Raw genomic sequence first — 21134 nt, 5'->3', positions numbered from 1 at the left:
AAACAAGAAAAATCGTACTACGTTTTAGAATAAAAATTGTATTAACTTGTTTTGTAATTGCTTCAATTATAAATAATACTGATGTAAACATAAAATTCAAGACATAAGGAATTAAAATCCTTATTTTTTAAATTATCGCATGTCTTTGAATATCTATAGACATAATGTTTTACCTCTAGTTTCACCTAATTCATTCAGTTTTAAGATTTAAATTGCGCTTTTACGATTAACGTAACAATTCCATTTTTACAATTTTTTTGCAGTATTGGGCAGACGTCAGTATCTCCTTTTTTTACTAATAATATGTAAGGTTGTATTTGAACTTATGGTCCTACGTATATTAGATATTTAAGTTTTTATTATTGTAAATAATTGATTTTTATTCCAACTACCAAAATGTTATAACTACAGCTGATATTAGTTGTACATTTCTTTTAGTTATTCTAATAAATATTACATATGTAATTAATAGTAATTATTAATTACAACTATAATATTAAGTCGAAATCAGAAAAATATAGAACATGTATTCGCTATAACTTATTTAAAGTAGAGTTCTACTTTGCATGCTTGTTTGTTAAAACATATAAAGACAAATATCATCAAAAAAAAAAAATCGTTTCAAAAAACAATTTCATATCTGAGAAAATATTTTAACAGTGTAAAAAAACCTCCAATCGCACCTATGACTCATAGGCTATGAGACATTTGTTATTGAAATTTGGGTTTCAAATCGGAGGCTCAACGAAAAATGATGTTATATTAAATAAAAATGTATATTAATTTCATAAATACATTATTTTTACTGACTCCATAAGTGTTATATGAAACATTTGTAAGAACCGAATTAACTTCTCACCCGCACTTTTCTTCCTGTTCTAACTTTAAGTGAAACAATATAATGAATTTTTTTTCTACTACAAATAGTCTTATTTTATTATCCATGGCGAACCAAAACATCAACTGTTTTGCTCTTGAAAATGTCTCCATTATGCCCCTTATCTTATCCCTTATCCTATCCTCCTAATAGACTACACCCTGTTCAACACAAATACTATTTTTAAAGTTCCTATATTGTATTATATTTTCTGGAAATTTTTTTTTTTTCGTAGGCCAGCCACTTGTATAACATTTTATCACTTCACTCAACTTAACATCATTTTCAGTTTCTTTTGCTATTTCCCTAATGTTAGTATTCTTATATTCAATTGCATATATCATTTCCTCCAATCTTGCGCTCCGTCATCCTTATCACACATATAATTTCTTGACAGTAAATCTACTTGAAACATTAACTTGCTAGGCAAGTATTCTACACATAGATCATAAATTATAAGTTTAATTTTCATTTTCTGTAACCGCACTGAAATCACTTTATTAATTTTTTTTTTAAATATTAAAACTAAAGGAGACTGATCTGTCAATATATTTTGTTTATGCCCAAATACATAATTGTGAAATACCTTTCAAGCATTTAAGGTACTAGGCATCTCCTTTTCAATCTGAGCATACCTTTGTTCAACTAATTTAAATTTATTGATGAAAAGTTATATTCCCTTGTCGCAGGCAACATCCTAATCCCGTTTGTGATTTATCACATTGTATTGTTATCTCAATTTCTGGGTCAAAATTCACTAATACTTGAGAACTTGCAACTATTTGCTTGAGTTTGTCTAATACTTCAGTACGAGCTTCACTCCACAACCAATTAACATTGTTTTTTAATAAGTCTCTCAGAGGTGTAATTAACGTAGACATATTTATTATAAACTGTCACTAGTAGTTAAAAGCTCCTGAAAATCTCTGTAATTCCAGTTTGCATTTAGGTGATTTTAAAGACATTAACGCTTTAATTCTGTACTCATCTGGTTAGTTCCCCCACTGGCAAACCCCATATCAATATAATTAAACTCATGCCTTTTATATGTAATCTTAAAACTATTAAACTTTATACTTAATTGTTTTGCCCTTTCTAATACCTGTATTACTACCTCATCATGCAGAACTTCATCCTCTGTTGCTATAAGCAAATCGTCAAAGTATACGTACACATTTTTTATGTCACCAAAAAACTATTAATTTTTCTTTTGAAATTCCTCAAATGCACACGGCAAACCAAAAGTTTAACTTTTACCGCTCATCTCACAAAGAACCAACTAAATGATATTTGAAAATGTAAGCAAATCAAAACCCTACTCAGCTCGGAGTAATCACTGGTAGAAAAAAAAATCGTTACGAGAAGTTATTGTTTCAGAACTGAGTATCACTTGATGTTCATTGATGTTATGACTGATTTAATATTATAGTAAAGTGTTTTGCACAATACATTAATTTCTAGAATTTGGTCACGCTAAATTAAAGAGGGTTTCAGTTATAAGTAAATGACAAAGTTCACCATCTCGTTTTATCTAATCTGTGATTCAAGAGAGCCTTAAACATGAGGGGTCAAGGTTTAATCAATTTTCGGCATGCCTTTTTAAAAAATCACATAAACGACTTCTCATTTTGTGCAACTCGCATAAGCAGACAGCCGTTTTGAATATAATAGGCGAAACATATTGGTGGACAAAAGATGTGGCTTTGAAAACATATTTTGGAATATTTAATGACCCTTCGAATTATTCATTAATAACAGCATTCGAGTTATAGTAATACTAATTGGATTCTATGTTGGGATTTATTAACAATTACGTTAATATTAGATACTAAGAGTAGTTTAATGACATTGGTTTTCCTAACTATAATCCCCGTATAAACTTGATTCTACATTTTTATCTTGGGTTAACAAAAAGTTGAATCTGATAGATTTAATATCGCGTTTCCATTTGCGGTGATCGTTTGCACGAACTGTTTTGTAAGGTTTAGTATTTAGTATACAAACAAAATATTATACTCTGCTTGTTATTATGATTCAGAATTATGTAAATATGTTGTTCATAACGAAAAATGACTAATGTTGCTGTTGTTAACAAATTCGCATAACAAATTCTGCAAAATAAATCTAGATTTTATTGTTTCGGTCGGCAATATGTAAGCCATTCGATCAGTCGTAAAAAAACCATTGAAACAGTCAGTACAACTATCATTGCAAATATTTAAGTAAGTAATAAACGAAATTGTGTTCTTATATTTAATGGTTTTATTAAAACCATGTATTTTCAAAATATGTGTTTTGAACTAACTGAATAATATCACCAGCAATTGTTGAGTACTCATATTATTATTATTATTATAACTATTTAAGTACTTCAAAAAGAGTTATCCAAAAATTTTTTATCGATCATTCAAAATGTTTGGTACATAATTCTCAATTTAAAAAATTTTTTAGAAACATGCTTTCTAAAAAATAGTAAAAAAATTAACTAAAAAGTAAAAAAAATATTTAACTAAAAAGTAAAAAAAATATTTAACTACAAGAACAATTTACCAATTATTTGTAGCACATTTTATTTAAAATGTCAGTTACTTTGAAAATAACCAAAAATTAAATACAATTTTAAATAATGTTAAACGTCTTTAATTTTCGATTAAAAATAAAAGCGTGGGCCTAATCAATTAAGTTCCTAATAAATTTATTAGTTAACATTCCAGATAATGTTTTATATTGTAAGTTTTTTTGTAATTTAAATTGGTTGAATATTAGTGTTGACACATTCATTTAATAATACTTTACTCAATAAATTTGGACTTTGTTGAATAAGGCCCTTGCTTTTTTTTTTTAGTCAAAAGCGAGTTAAAAAAAAGCATATTGTAAAAAGTTACAAAATTTATGTTTAAAAAGTTGCTATCAAAAAAACTAAGATTGAGGAGCTGAAAATGTATACATTTTTTGAAAATCGAGATCACATTTTTTGAAAAAAAAAATCAAATTATTAATTGAACTAAGATATTGAGTGGCCTATGATAAAATAATCACACTGTAGAAATATCGATGACCTATGCGGTTATATGCTATCGTCTATACAATGGTCTAGTGTAAACATTTATAGAAAATGTATAACGATACTATTTTCTTAACTGCGACACATTAATGAATGTAGAGGAATTTAATTTATTTATTAAGAGATCTGAAAATATCAACACAGTAATGAAAAATGTGTGAACTAGAATACATGACATACGTAGGTAAAAACCATTTGTTTAAATATTTTTATTGGTTTCCATACAAAATTTGTGTTTGATATAATATTTGTAACAATAAGGTAATATCATGCAAACAAATGTAAACGTTCAAACCGACAAATGATAAAACATAATACAATCCAAAAACGATTTGTTTTTCATAAAAAAAAAACATATAAGTAAAATTTTAAAAATTGTAATTGTAAAATACTTTAGTTTTTTTAACGTGGAAATTCAAACAAATTTTGATGATAACACTGATAGCTTGATAGTCATTTGTCTTTTTTTCTACATTACTTTGAGTTCTTAGGCCAATAATTCCGTTTAATATGTTTTAATTTATATTATTACTTGCAGACAAAAATGAAATATATATATATCTTACTCTTCTGTGCTATTTCAAATGTTTTGGCAAATCATTCTTATGGTATGTAATTCGCTTTTACAAGTACTTACCCAAGGTACTTAGATAACGTTTAAAAAAAGCTTAACAAATTCAATATTCAATATTCAACTTTTTTACAGATACTGCAGGCTGGAGAAGGACGCTTCATGCTACAAGTCAGTACATTTATTGTTAACAAAATACTTTTTAAGTTTTAAGACTTACAGTTTTTATACATAATTTGTTACAGACCAACTCATTGAAATACATGATGAAAAAGGTAAGAAATACTTAAAATTATTAATACTATAAATTTAATGGTTTTATTGTACTTGCATTTGACCTGACTATAACGTAATTTATATTTGTGAATTATAATCTCTATGAAAAAATGCCACCAAATATTGGCCTTTGTGTGTATTTTTTTTTTTTTTTTTAAATACTTTTTACCGAAAAACTCCAGGAATTATCAATATTAGTGAAGTCAAGGTTTGTTGACAGGCACGGCGCCAGAATTTTTTTCCTAGGGGGGCGGGAAAGGTCAAGTGAATTTTTTGGAGGGGCAACCACAATAGTTTTACCTACTTCTGTCAATAAAAAACAATCATAATGATTTATCAGTGAATGACTTTAATATTTATCAGTGAAATAGTATAAAATATGAATTTATTACAGATTAAGGGACAATATATACTAGTGTACAATTTAAGTAAGGCAACTTTTTAAAATAAGCGTTATTTTTACCTGTCGGCCATCATATAGCTCTTATTGTACTCTATGAAAGTCGAAGTAAAAATGAAGGCTTATAAAACGCCCAACAACCAGACAGTGGAGATTACAGTTATCGTGTTATACCTACATTCTATTAAACCAAAACAATCCGTCAATAAACACTGAATTTTTGGAAAACACACACACAAACGTAAATATTATAATTATATATATATATATATATATTTTATATATATATATACACACCAAAACACATAATTATATGGACGACGGATTATTGATAACCGATTGCAAAAACACTCAAAATATATTGATAAAAAAAGGCCACATTTGGTGGCAATGTCATAGCTAATAACTAAATTTGTATAGATAAACAGGTTTAAATCAAAACAACAATTGTTTTCACAATTTCCGTAATAACTAAATTTGTATATATAAAAATACAGTTAATCAAAATCTGGGTTTTAGGAATAATAATCAAATATTTAAAATTATACTAATTAGCAAAATATCTGGGGGGGGCGACTGCCCAACCTCGCCCCCCCTTGGCGCCGTCCCTGTTTGTTGAGGATACTAAGCTCAAATAATGCAACTTGTATTGAGAATATTTCTCAAAAGAGTCTTCCACACGAATAATATCATTATATTATAATTCAGTTTGTACAATATTAGTGATGATCTATAATAGATTTTATATAATAATTATGTAATAAAATTCCAACACGGTTTATCACTAGTTCAATGGGCCACTTTTAACTAAAAATGTACTTCTATTCAGAACACTTTTATACATATTATGTCTCATTAAAATTTCATGTGATTTTTTTTAACGCAATCAATTATTTATTTATTTCAGGGACCCTTTGGAATAAAATAAAAGAAATTGTTGCACTTAATCTTCCCATGAGTAATTATTATTCTATAAGCAAACCCATTAAGTAATGAAACAATAATTGCAAAAACAATTTATCAATGCAAATTTATAAGTGATGGAAATATTAAATTTGAATCACTCAATTTTAATTCGTATATTTAACATTCTTATTATTATTAAATGTGTATTTTATACCTTGACTTTCTCCTTTAAATTTATAATTGAACATGAAATTAAGTCCAATATCGTTAAAAAATCAGTTTTTTGTAATCATAATTTCAGAGTCATTATCTCATATGTGTGCAGTATCTGGTAATATTTGAAAATATTTTCCTATATTTGTTTGTTGTTCACAATTATAAAATGTTATCGTTTTAATTTCAGACAAACCAATGGATGACTTAACATTAAACCGTAATTCATGTTTCATATTTATAGTATTTCATATTACACAAAGCTTTCAGATTAGTTTTTAAACTATGAGAAAAATCATAAGCACATTAATTTTGAAATTGACAAACAGACATTAGATAAATATAAAAATGTGTTTTTTTTTTTTAATTTTAGAGATGAGATTGGAGAACCAACTGCAAAAAATAGTACACAAAGGCTCAGGTAGTTATAAAATTCAACATATTTTCACATACCTTTTATAATACTGATAGTGAAAATATCGGGTAATTAAAAATAACCGTGTTTCACATAAAATTTTACTTAAAAAAGTTATAAAAAATATTTTTTATTCTTATGCGCTATACTTATTTAGTTTGTAAGTACTAATTTTTCAAATTTATTGTTTAACCGACAGTATGAGTTTTAATTGGACGAATTTGACCATTTTTACCTACAATGAGTTACTTAACTCCGTTGTTGAATAAAATTACTGAATCGTAAACGGGATTGTGTGCAATAGAGTGATGTAAACCAAAACTCTTTACTACTATTTTTTTGTTTACACTAATATTTTCGGTGTACCCTCGTTAATTAATCGTAAAGTTTATACTGAATGAACAAGTGTACAAAAGTAAATGAATGAAAATGAAAAATAATTAAAATAATGGAAAATTTGTAAAACCTTATCGGCCGCGCGACCATTAGTGTCTTTCTTATTAGATAATATTATATCTACACGTTTTACGCATAGATCTCTAATACTCTTTCTTAATAGAATCACATTCTAGCGTGGAATGTTTGGGCATGGTTGACTTTTTTAATAAAAGCTCAATAAATTTTATAACTAAAGTAATTAAAAAAAAAAAATAAAGTTTATAATTGTCCTAAGTTATCTTATTTTTTTAATTATTTCTCTACTCAGATCTACTAAAATACTCATATTCAACAATCGAATAAATATTTATTGCATAATTTTATGTTTTTGTTCCAGACAAAACTAAAATTGAGGTTTCATATCTTGGTAATTACCCTTTATCCGACAGTCGTAAATAGCGCTTAAATCTCGACGGTCATTCAAAATGTATTTTAAGTCAATCCAGGTTTCCGTAACGTAATGAGAGCAAACTGTTAAAATGAAAACGGTCAATTTACAAGTTTATAATTAGCTAAACATAACATAATACAAATATTTGTTCAACAACTGTACGTTCATTTAAATGATATATATTTTACCATTCACTAAACTTTACCCCAAACTGAAAGCGAAAAATTTGTACTTTCATTGAACTTTTAATTTTAAAACATTACATAATTTAACTTCTAAATTTAGATAGAAATGGGTATAGTGACCCATTTATATCTCACACACAAATATTAATCAATTAGAATATTTAGTCTTTTTATTTTTTTTAGTTATTTTAATAAAAACTAATAAAAGCTAGTAGAATGGCTTGTATTCACTAGTCGAAATTTGTGTCCGATATTTATTTCAATTGGCATTTTTATTGTAAGCGAAAAACTATACCAGTAATTGTAGTTACTGCACATCTTTTTAATATAATAAAGTACCTATCACAAAACGTTTTTGACATTTATAATTGCAACACACGTACACGTATAATTCCAATAAAAACATCTTTTAACGATTTGTGTGTTTGTTAAAATATGTTCGTTTTTCGAATAATGTAATTTGTAATTTTTAATTTCACCGTGTTTACTGAGGTTACCAAATTAACAACACTTAAAAAAATTATTTATACTTTGTTTAACACATTTATTGAATTTTCAGGTAATCATGACGTTACTGTTTTTGAGCGTGGAGTTGATCGAAGAATGTTGTTTAAAAAAACTTTATCAAAGTTATTGACCGATATTGATGAAAGTAAATAATAATCTAATACAAAAACTAGCGGTTACACGGAAAAAATTCATATTCGGATAATATATATAAATTTATTTTTTTCTCTTCTGTAAAATTTCCATTTTGTGACTCAATACACTTTTTCTCTTGGGTGAGGATATAAGGCTTATCCTTAATTTAAGTTTGTCCAAATATGTATTTGTTTGTCCGTGCAGCAAGCCAAATTTAGCTTACTTTTGAAAACTTTTTCTTTAGAACCAAGGAACCACAATATGAATTTTCAACACGTATGTCAAATGTTGGGTTTGTTCACGAGTACAAAATTCCCAGTAGAGTACATAACAAAGGCTGATGTTGTACACGGTGTTTGTGTCTTACGTCACGGACTGACAGTCAAACAGTCTTTCAAAATCTTTGAGAGCCATATACATTTTGTAAACAACGGAAACGTCAAAGGGGAACGCATAAGTACATATTTAAATGAGGGAATTGACTGGCGTTTATAGTTTAACATAACCTATTCTCTCAGGCATGGCTTATTCTAAGGATTTTTTTCAACTGCGCATGTTATTATGGAACCGAACCTGCATCACCCTAACCTAACTTGGCTTAATAAGAGCGTTTGCACTAAATAATTTAAATTTTAACTTCTAATTATAGTATAGTTTATGTTTCACTTGTATCTAATTGTGCCTACTAATATAAATAACAATAATAAATAATATAAACATAGGATTAAAATGTCCTTTTTTATTATAATTTTACTTTTTTCTTGTTTAAAATAAAATTTTTTTTTGTAATTAACACACAGGTATAAAAAACATAATAGTATTTTTATTTTAAAATTGTCTTCTTTTATTTGAAGTATCACCATGTTCTTGTTCAGAATTTCTTTTTGACCCTTCCTCAAATATACCATGATACCATTCTTGTTCCTTAGCTTTTGGTGTACGAGTATCATAAACGCGACGTTAATTTTGTTTTAACTATATCTGTACGCTTGTCTTGGATCCCAATTTTGTAGGTGTGGCATGTTAAAGTGAATAAATAGATATTCATTTTCAGTTTCTACGTGCAAACTTTGACGGTTTATTGATTTAAGAATATTACTTTTACTGATTAAACGTTCAACGTCAGCACTGTGAGGTTTGTCAGCTATAATACAAGAAAGTAAAACATTTAGATTTTTGTACGCATGAGATCCAGATAAATGCTGAACAAGTTTAGACAAAGACATCTAGCGTAGGTCCTCTATTTTATCATGTTCCAGTATGTCTGTATATTCCATATCTAGGCCGGCTAAATCTAAATCAGGACCCAAAACGTTGAATGCGTTTTTTATGTATCATTTGGATTTAAATTAGCCGCTGGTTTAATTGTATTCACAATATACTCATCGCTATTTTATAACATATAGCTTGTACAGATCTGTTTTCAGTGACGTATAAATTATGTCTACTACTTCTTTTTTCTTGTGTATCTATTAATTTAATACTTTTCAGTGTTTTACCATCAGTACTGTTAAGTTTGTCTTCAAGTCCATCAATCCATCCTCCAACTAAATTATTGAACGAAAACTCTTAAATACCCGACAACTTAAACACTAAATGGGAAATTTCCACCACTGTAGAACTTATATCTTTCCATGCCAAATTTGATCTATGCACTGCACACCAAATTTTAATTAACGGCACGTTAAATTTATTTGTCTTATCTCTCCATTTATTTTCAAGTAATGTCCACAATCCTCCCTTGTTACCAATATTCACAGCAGCACCATCCGTAACAACCGATGATATGTTTTTAAAAATACATTCAGTTACCTCTTGACCAACGGTATTTTTACAAGCTGTTTCAATAGCGTCTAAAATTCCCTCTGCACTTGCTTGTTCGACTTGCACAGCTCCCAAAAAGTATTGCTCTGCTATTCCTTTTAATGACACGGTTTTTAATATGACTTACATTTTATCCACCTGCGATCGATCCACCGACACATCACACCGCAATGACATAGATAATGTATCCGAAATTAATTATTCTGAAAAAGTTGTTTTATAACTTTTCATAATACATTGAAGAAATTCTTTATGTGTTGTAGGAGTTAAATATTGAAAATCATAAGTATTATTTTTATTGTATTCATTAAAATTAAATTGATTAGCAATTTGACTTGTAACTACTCTTATAGGATATGGGTATGCACTTAAAGTCAATTTTTTTGGATCTCCATATGCATGTACCATTAAGGAACCAATTCTATTTCCAAGTTTTTCATTGTATTTTAAAATTGCACGACCTATTAGAGTATATTGCTTAGAATTGGGTTATGATAATGTAGAAAGGCGAAGCATTTTCAGACTGAATGTATGATAGGATTTCGTTAAATGATTATCAACTACTTCTTGTCCAAGCAAAGCACCAAGATCCTGAGTTATTTTTGGAAGTTGTGACTTCTCTGAATATATTTTTACTGTGTCAGGATATTTATCACAAGAAATACATTTTTTATAATGTTTTCCATTTCTATGCACACGATGAAATATTTTAGAAGTACTGATCATGTCCGATGTGTTATATGAGATAGAGACAGTAGCTGATGGCGTGGACGTAGGAACAGTAACCGAAATAATAGTCGAAGTTTGAGGAACAGCAGTTGTAGTGCAAGATGGAATTACTGTTGTGGTATTGGTTACAGAAGACTGACCAGTGATCCCTACTTTAGCAAACAATAACCATTTGGTTAATGAGTCATTCGTATTTTTTTTTTCATTATCTAAGAAAAAAAATAGATTTTAAAAATAATTAATCCATTAACAGAAAATACACCATGTTTTAAGATTTGATATTTATGTAATACTACAAATTTCTATTAACTTTTAACTTTTTAGTATTATGCTGTATTATGTTATGCATAGTATTATACTTACTTTCACGGTTCTCAGGTTTATTTCAATAAATAATAAAGTACTTCTGTTTTTATATTTAAATACTTTTTGCGTGCCACACTAATATAAAAAATTGTCAAATAATTTAATGTACCTACTGCATGATAAAAATTCTTTGCTCAAAATAGCTGGCAAGTAAAGTAGTAAAGTTGCATAGTAGCTGGCAAAATTAATGTCGTTATAATTCATGGTGCCTTCATCTAATAATGAGAATTCATACCTTTTAATTAGCAAAATGCATTGGTAAGTTATTAATATATAAAGAATTTAAATTAGAGCCACTTCAGTACACTCAATTTTGTTACCAACGACAACGGGGGTCACTTTTTTAGTTACCGTATAATTCGTACAGGTAGTCGGCATTCGAACTACAGCTAGACGTCCGAAAATAGTAGTAGATAAGGTGAAGGTACGTTATGTAGCTGTACCTCTCTTATTTCACATATTACAATGATTACTGATTAGTAAACACTAAACATTCTACTATTTTATTCACTGTACACAATATTATGATAACACATGCATTGTCGTTAACGGTTAACCTTAAAAGTTAAAATACTCAATAATATCTGCTTACTTTAGTGACTAGTTTATACTAGTTTGTACACACGATGATGCCAATAGAAAAAAAAGAACACTATTTTACACTACTCCCCCCTTCCACCCCAAAGTACCAACTAGCATAAATTTGTGATTTATAGAGTTGCTATTCGAAGTAATTGGTCCGGTATAAAAAAAGATACAGTGTATACAGATAAAAAAAAACACATCAGAGTAAAACCAACACCTTCGCCGCTATGCATCGGAGCTAAAACATTTTTTTGGATTTTATAAAAAAAGGCTTCAAAAGTGGTCAAATTATATGATTTAGGGCCGGTGATTATGAATTTAATATCAGTTTTCATATTTACTCAGCAACCAAAAAAAAAAAAATTGAATAGTCAAAAGTGGTACTTGAGCACAAAACTTAATAGTATCATTCTGCATAGATCTACTGTTAACGCGTTATCGTTGTTGTTGGTTGGCATTTTTCTCCCTGCTTGTTCCGTTGTTGTGTCCGTCCTCTGTAAATTAAAATTAATCTAACCTGTATTGTTGTTGCTATTATTATTTTAATTACCCAGCTGCCACGCCACATACCTGAATTGTGTCTATTCATTTCGCTTGGCTGTATGCGGAGTTTGCTGTTTGTATAACCATTCAATTACAATAACGAGTTCGCCTCCGTCAGTAGTTTTTAAGTTAATTTTAGTTTAGTTTGAAGATTTTTCTTTTAGCCATTGCACAGAACGGAACCCACCATAAGAACCCCCTTGTATATAAACTCTATTTTCTGTTGTCCATTGTAAATATAAACTGATTCATTCCGTAAAAGTCTGCGTCGATCCCGTGTTACTATCGTCCAATTCTCTTACCGTTATGCCATCTGAACAGCTACTTATGATAGTGTGCGTTAGGTTGCTACCGAAAACTAATTAGGCGTAACAACTCAGTACTGCTTCCTTTTTCTTCTCGTGCCGAAATGACTTTGGCTGGTCCTTCGATACATTTTTTTTTTGTTGTTGTATCATACATCTACATAAAATTGTTTTTATGGTTTGATAAATTTTTTTTAAGATTTTAGGCGTTTTTGTTAAAATATATGCAATCTGCAAAAACTATCTTTTTATTATAGTTCGAAAATGGGATAAGTACAACTAGTATCTAGGTTTTTTTTACATTTTTAAAATATCAACTACTTGCTGCATTGTTTTACTCCTAAATCAAATGGAAAATTAAATTTTACCAAGACAATGTTTGTTTATTTTATTTTATTTTACTACATGTAACTATTTTTAATATTAATTACGTAGACATTTATTTGTTTTTTTTTTAATATTGTAAATGATAAAGTTTTGAATTTAAAATCAATATTGTTGGGTTAAATAAACCACAAGTGCTTTTATGTGGTTATAAATAATAATAATAACTTCTATCGGTCAAATAATAATTCTGAAAAAATTGTTTTATCAGATAATATTACTCGACACAAAATGTTGAGTTTAATTAACACTGATTATATCCTTCTTCAAAGATTTCAAGAAGAAATTTTTTGTCAATATCTATGGCATATTAATTGCCATTATCATCACCATCTTTATTGATTGTTTATTACTTCTACATCAGGGAAATATATTTTAATGTTTATGGCATATGGATACAAAATACCCAAATCTTCAGTAGCCGGGGCATAAATGTCAAATATCAAAAACATGTTTACAAAATTTTCTCTATTACTAATAGGAAAAAGTTTTTGTGTACGAAATCATAACGTTTATTAGTTTCCATCGTACATTGTGCAGCAATATAAAATTTAGTCACAATTAGGGAATTTATAAACACAATTAACAATACTTCAATGTATTAACAAAACGTTACAGGACGTAATAAGTAGGGAACCGTGTGATGAAAATTAGAAATTCAAACGCTACATTTTTTTTTTAATTTTGTCTACAGATCTATGAAATTAAAAACATACGTTCACATATAAAAAAACAAATGAGATCTTTGTTTTACATATAAGAGTTAAAGATCAAAATATTTTAAATATTGAAAAATTTAATAAATTATGTACCTAAATGTTTAGGAAAAAAATAATTCTCAAAATATTAATATCTTTCTAACTGAATCTCCATGATAAGATATATGTATTTAAAAAAAAAAAAAAAAATGACAACGTTCTTAAGCAATTTACCGTTACAGAAACAGAAAACAACGTAAGTTCTTCGAATCACCTATCGGAACTACCGACTTAAATTTAGTTGATAATTACTAAACTTTCTGTTATCCATAATAACAAACTTAACTGTGATGATTTTTTTTTTTTTTTGAAGAGTCTTCATAATGCAGTTTACAAATATCTAAAGTCTTTAGGCGACAACCCAATCGTTTGAGCAGTCCATTTTATTGTGTTATTTTATTAATTAAGTTGTTAATATAAAAAAAAACAAATTAAATAAAAAATTCTATAATTGTGTAAATGATTTGAGTACAGATCTACGTTTTTTGATGTAGTGAATATGACTAAAAAAATAATTGCGGCGCGTCACGACGGTTGCCTACACAAATATATGCACTTATTCGATTGTAAACGACCATTTTAGAATTGTTATTTACGTTTTACTTTATTAAGTATATAATAATTTTTATAGTTACAAATAAATTTATACTGTGTTGTTACTAATTGTAACTGAACGTAGAGTATAATTGATAGTAGGAAAAAATGATAAATTTATACATAAGAGACCATAATGCTGTAATACCTGTTAACGACAAATATAACGTTGTGGCGGGCCCACCACATAAAAGCACTGTGGCGGATGCATGACTACGAGGCGCCACAGCTCGCGCAACCCAGCTGTCGGCATGGATACCGCCTCAACACGTAGTCAGACCGCCAGATCCCGGTAGTTGTAGCATAACTATCGCTTTATACATTATACATTATACATAAACTACTATTACAGAATAATTATAATTTTTTATCGTAAACAAGTTGGTTTTAAAAGTGTTTTGTACATTATTTTTGCAAACACAACATTTAATCTGAAACTGCCTTTTAAGTGTAACACGTATAATAATAACAATAAGGCATTTTCGATAAAAAAAAAATAAGAAATAAAACTATACAAACTGTAATTGTAATATACGAAGATCCATATACTATTCAACGTTTGTGATACCTATAGGAACTTACCATTTGTCAACAGTCGCTGTGAAAAACCGCTTGGTTTTGAAAAAAATAAACAATAATACAATATTAGATTTCAATTTACACGATAAATGATTTTACAAAAACTCCTTGTAATTATAAAACATTTTTGATTAAAAATTGACAATTTTTTTGTTTTTACCCTCTCTTAACTTGGTTTTTTGTATAACAACTTTTGAAACATAACTGGTAACAAATACATTTCATTAACTTTTTTAACTAATAATAATGTACTTAAAATGTTGACTGGTTGATAACCAGTTTTGGATAACTATTTTTAAAGTTACGGAAGTCTTAAGTTCAGGGCAGGAGGAAAGGTGGAGTGCAGTATTATTCGTATCTGCGTGCAATTCCCACCCGCACTTCCATTCCAGTTCTAACTTTTATACTCTTATAACTTTAAGTGAAACAATATAAAGAATTTATTTTATGGATATGGTTATTGTCATTAGGCTCACATTTTTAAGGGCTGATATTTTAAACGTTTTATCCTCTTTATTTTTAAGTTTATCTTCTTTCAAGTCTATCTATATAGTAGTCAAAAGTACAAAATAACAAAGCTAAACACCATAGTTCCAATTATATTCGCTGTGGCTGTTTATATCAAGTGTTCGACGATCAAGTAGACAATTAATGAAGTTTTTGAAGTGAAGAACATTACTATTAGCTATTTAATAACAGCTATAATTTAATTTTAAATACTTAAACCTAATTTGAGTCTAAGGCATTGCATAAGATTTAGGTTGTTTATCCTTAAGTGTTATAAAGTGTTTGATAGGAATCGTAGCCAATTGTAGAGTTTCGTTATGATTTTTTCCTTTTTTTGACTCTTTTAGAGTTAAAATTATGTAAATTATGTCCTTAAATCGTTAAAAATTATAATTATACGATTCTTAGAGGATTTGTGATTTATTTACATCGCAACAGTGGTTGTAAAATTATGTTAACATTGCTAACAACATGTTTTTATGTTGAAAAATAACCTTGAAATTCAAAACCATACAAATTGTAGGAAAATATTGTATAAGATTTTAAAAAAGTATAGTTAGAGTTTTTGCACAAAAAAAAAACATAATATCTAAAAATGCCTATAATGCGTGTGATACATCACGGTATTTGCTAATATTATTGATACAACAAGATTCTACCATGCGAGAAATAAAATAGGTCAAACATTTAAAGCCAAAACAACTGTAAACATAATATGTTAAGAAAAACAACTGGTTTTCGATAAAAAAAATAAGAAAGAAATCTATACAAATTGTTTTTGTAAAATACGAAGATTTATTTATTATTCAAACTTTGTGATACCTATAGGGCCTTACCATTTGTTTACATTACAACAGTTGCTGTGAAAAACAGCTCGGTTTTGAAACAAAATATCGGACTACATTTTACACGATAAATGATTTTACAAAACTACTTGTAATAAGTTTAATAATTATAAAACATTTCTGATTTAGGAAAACGCAATACATTAACTGTGTGTTAATTTTAAAAAAAAGGTACTCGCCCCGGTTATTATAACAATAACTTTCTACAATTCATTCAAACACAAGCGTCAAAACAAAATTTGTTACAAAATAATAACTCATGTTTTCAATTGTTTACACTGCCTCAATCAAAGCAGATAACAATTTACCTTCAATTTGAAAAATAACTACAATAAATAAACTATACATATTTTTTTGGAAAATTTGATAATTCTTACTATTGTAAAACATAAGAGATTATAATACAAAGCAAGTAAAAAAATGCTATGGTTTGTCTAACTCTAGAGCTAGTACGGCTAATTTAAAATACGTATTAATTGAAATTTAAAATTTGAAATACAAAATATTAAAAATATTTTGTTTTATTATTTGTGTAACTAAATGTTGATACCATTTATTGTCTCGCATCTTAGAACACCGATGTTTTAAATTTTCATTTACTACTTATTATAAAAAACGAACATAATGCTATCACATTTTTTTAGGCATCTTGAAATAATAAACAAAAAATTACAAATATGTATTTCCTCAAACAGTGATTTAATATTAGTAGGACCCGTTTATTATAAGTGTTATGCGCTGTAGCCACTAATCATAGTAATATTGTCCATAAAAACCAAAACAAATAATCCAAAATATCACAACTCCCAATTGTAATATTTAAATTCAATTCTAATTTATATTTTGCCCATTAGTGGATACAACTATACAAGTGATGGGAACTGTTCGAGTATCAATAATTATTTTAAAAATTATTTTTTTCTTATAGTAGAACAACTTTGTATAAAACATAATTTTTATTTTCTTTGTTACTCTAAAATATTTTCTAACTTGTACAATATTATTTTATGCGAAAGCCTAAATTAATTTAACGAGTACGGTTATTATGGATTTTTCTTTCACAGTTATGGTGTATGATAATATAGCTGTTGTATTGTAGAAAAGCATCAATCATCCTGACACGGTTCTAAAATAGGTATTACACAATGTGACAAATTATAGTGTGCTTGAGTATTTTATATATCAAGCCATGGATGTAGTGTCATCTATGCGCAATTTAACTATCAATTAAAAACCATTAATAATTGTATTTTTTAACTATTCTATAATATAACTTTATAACTATACTATTATAGTATTTTCCCGAAAGTTGAAATAATATTATATTGTTGTATATTGTTATACTGTATATTGTTATATTGTTATATTTATAATATGGTTATTCAGATAACACTAATTAATGTGTACGCAGTGGGGACTGTTCACGGCGTACGCTAATATTGAAAATAATTACTTGTCATTGCTGTTATAGCGTTTCATAATAAACGTCTTTTATTAATCCTAAAGTTGAGTTGTATTCTTCTACAGTTAAGTATACAACAAATTGGCGACGAAGATTTAAAATTTTTTTTTTGTTCTTTGCTAGTATATAACATATTTTATATACATATTGTTAGTAAAAAATATTTAAAAAAAAAAAAAACCGAACTCGTTTAACATGACACAAACATCACGCAACGACGGAGCATCATCGGCGTCAGTAAGGACCATCTACTCGCAAGTCATCGGCACTCCGGGAATTTTCGATCAAGAGACGAATGTAAAGATATATTTCGCTCGGCTATAGAACTTTTTCGCCGCCAACGGCATCACGGAGGAGAGTAAGAAGAGGGCAATTTTGCTATCCTCGATTTCGGAGGAAGTGCATAAAATTCTGTTCAGTCTGTGTTTGCCCGAGGACCCCGACGGTAAGACTTTTGAGTCGTTATCGGTCATACTGCAAAATCACTATGAGGCAAAAAAATCGTATTTTGCCGCCCGCCACCAGTTTTACCTAGCTCGTAAAAACCACGATGAAAGTGTGGTCCAGTGGGGCGCTCGCGTACGCGAACTTGCGTCTAAATGCGGTTTTGGGTCAGAGCTGGAGGTAGTAGTGCGGGACGTATTCGTTGTTGGAATGGGATCCGGCAAGATCCAGGATCGATTACTGGAAGAGGATGCGTCAGTAGCATCAACCACGCTGGTTAAGCTGATGGAGGTGGCGACCACGAAGGATGCAAACATCAACGCGAGTAAAGAGTGGTCAAGGGAAACGACCAGTGCGCTCCACTTCACCAAACAGAAAGGGAGTCAAGTATACACGACACCGAAGCGAAATGGAGTTAAGCGGTCACGTGGACTTCACCAGAATGCGGCCACGAGTAACCAAGCCAACGGGAAAGGGAAGTGCCAAGCATGCGGCCGTTCCAACCACGACACCGGATCATGCAGGTTTAAAAATTATTCTTGTAATGGGTGCGGGGTAGTAGGTCATTTGGCCCCTATGTGCAAAGCTAGGGGTACACAAAATAAAGGTACTAAGTATAAGCCGCAAAATAAGTTTTTAACGGTAAAGGAGCGGTCAGGCGATCACGATTCTTGCGTAGATTTAATCGATTCTTTTTTTGCACTTAATGATATTTCCCACGATAAGCTTAAAGTAGCCCCGTATCGAATTAATTTAGCTGTCGAAGGTAAACCTATAACCTTTGAAATTGATACCGGTTCTGTGCACAGTATTATTTCCGAATCGATGTTTAAATCATTAATAGGTCCAAAGGTTATTGTCACTAACGACGTCGAGTTGTCAGATTATGTCGGCAATAGAATCACACCGATAGGTAAAGTCGCGCTCACCGTCACGTATAACAATAAAACAGCCGACATATGGGTGTATATTGTTCAAAACGGGGGACCACCGTTACTCGGTAGAAATGATTTATCAACGCTCGGTATTAATAACGTGTTAAACTTAAAGTGTAATTTTACCGGCGCAGAGGATAGCGTTGAAACGGTTTTAAAAAAGTATCCAAACGTGTTCAGTGAGGAGCTGGGGACTTTTAATGGATACAAAATATCACTAAAAGTAAAACCGGGGATCACGCCAAAGTTTTTTAAACATCGTCCAGTTCCTTTAGCATTAAGGGGAAAAGTTGAGACCGAGATAGATCGACTGTTGTCTATCAACGCTCTGATACCCGTCGACCACAGTGAATGGGCAACTCCCGTAGTTCCAATATTGAAAGGGGACGGTAGTGTCAGGCTGTGCGGAGACTTTAAAATTACTATAAATCCCGTGTTAGTCAGTACGGAATATCCCCTGCCCAAGATAGAACACCTTTACGCCAGAATAGCGGGCGCGAGATATTTTTCTAAAATAGACTTGAAGGACGCTTATCAGCAGTTGGTACTCGACGATAATTCACGCGCGTTAACGACCATAAATACGATTAAAGGTTTATTTAGGTACACACGCGTTCAGTTCGGTTTAAAATCATCGGCGGGTGAATTTCAGAAAGCAATTGAAAGTATCACAAAAAAAATAGAGGGAGTGGAAGTGTTCATTGATGATATCATTGTATCGGGTAAAACGGTGCCTGAACATAATGCACGTTTGGACCAACTTTTAAAAGCACTCGGCTCAGCAGGGCTAAAAGTAAGAAAGCGTAAGTGTAGTTTTTTGCAGACAGCGGTGGAAAATCTAGGTCATAAAATAGACAGACAAGGTTTGCATACCTTAGATAAACACACAACCGCGATTAAGGAGGCAGCGGCGCCTCAGAACCGGTCCGAATTAAAAAGCTTTCTCGGGTTGGTAACATATTATACTAAATTTGTTAAAAACGCGGCACGGATTCTAAAACCATTGTACGACCTTTTAAAAGCGGGGGCAAAATGGTCTTGGTCCAAAGAAGCGGGCGACGCGTTTGATAATATCAAATCAATATTGTCGTCTAAACCCGTACTTGACCACTACGATCCGTCGGTACCAATTAAATTAATGGTGGACGCAAGTTCGATTGCGGTCGGCGCGGTAATCTCACAGGTATACGGCAACGCTGAAAAACCAGTAGCTTATGCTTCGCGTGTGTTGTCAGAAGCGGAACGTAAATACCCGCAAATCGAAAAAGAGGGATTAGCGATTATATACGGCGTTCAAAAGTTTTACGACTACTTGTACGCACGCAGATTTACCCTAGTTACCGATCACAAACCGCTCTACCACATTTTTGGGGAAAAGAAAGGTATACCGGTTTACGCGGCAAATAGACTCCAAAGGTGGGCTTATGTACTAACAGCATTCGATTATGACATTTCGTACGTTAAATCTGAGAAAAACGCGGCGGATTACTTATCGCGCATTAGAATAGGCACGGCAGATAAAGAATTAACGACGCCGCGGTGTCTTAATTTTATTTATGACGATTGCCCGTTTAACGTTAATTGGGTCAAAATAAAAACACAAACACGAGTGGATAAAACCTTATCTCAGGTAATTAAGGCTATCAACATTGGTGAGTGGCCCATACACGCGGATAAAAACGAGCTGCTTAAACCGTATTACACGCGTCGTCACGAAATCTCGACCGAACAGGACTGTTTGATGTGGGGGTACAGGGTAATTATACCAAGCAAATTTCGGGTGACCCTATTAGCAGAATTGCACTCTACGCATGCGGGGATGAGTTGTATGAAGGCGATCGCGCGTTCTTATTTTTGGTGGCCTAAGATCGACAGCGACATCGAGAATATGGCACG

The 21134-nt window shown here is 30.3% G+C and overlaps 1 protein-coding gene and 1 long non-coding RNA gene across 5 annotated transcripts in view; both read left to right on the top strand.

Annotated features, from left to right (window-relative positions):
• The first annotated feature begins 2983 nt into the window (after positions 1–2983).
• LOC126835234 (uncharacterized) overlaps positions 2984–21134 on the top strand; it is a 50891-nt gene continuing 32740 nt past the window's right edge. For 3 of the 4 annotated variants that reach the window (XM_050567684.1, XM_050567681.1, XM_050567682.1), the window contains exon 1: positions 2984–3099. Coding sequence is in view for 1 of the 4 variants with exons in the window: in XM_050567688.1 (XP_050423645.1) it covers positions 4095–4121; positions 4480–4549; positions 4648–4683; positions 4758–4787; positions 6096–6146; positions 6396–6425; positions 6498–6527; positions 6681–6728 (322 nt within the window). In the remaining 3 variants the exon portion in view is untranslated. Of the gene's footprint in view, positions 3100–4063; positions 4122–4479; positions 4550–4647; positions 4684–4757; positions 4788–6095; positions 6147–6395; positions 6426–6497; positions 6528–6680; positions 6729–21134 lie in introns of all 4 variants that reach the window. The other variant, XM_050567688.1, reaches the window with a different exon arrangement.
• LOC126835238 (uncharacterized) lies at positions 7495–9065 on the top strand. The gene is made up of 3 exons (XR_007685179.1): positions 7495–7527; positions 8296–8388; positions 8623–9065. It is a non-coding gene; the product is annotated as an uncharacterized LOC126835238 (long non-coding RNA).

Source organism: Adelges cooleyi, unplaced genomic scaffold, assembly GCF_023614345.1.
Source record: "Adelges cooleyi isolate 19-005CV unplaced genomic scaffold, UGA_ACOO_1.1 ACOO_flye_CR_arks_rails_tigmint_CR_PRNA_23, whole genome shotgun sequence".
Classification (NCBI taxonomy): domain Eukaryota; kingdom Metazoa; phylum Arthropoda; class Insecta; order Hemiptera; family Adelgidae; genus Adelges; species Adelges cooleyi.
The sequence above is the reverse complement of the archived record's forward strand: the minus strand, read 5'-3'. Positions and strand labels throughout refer to the sequence as shown.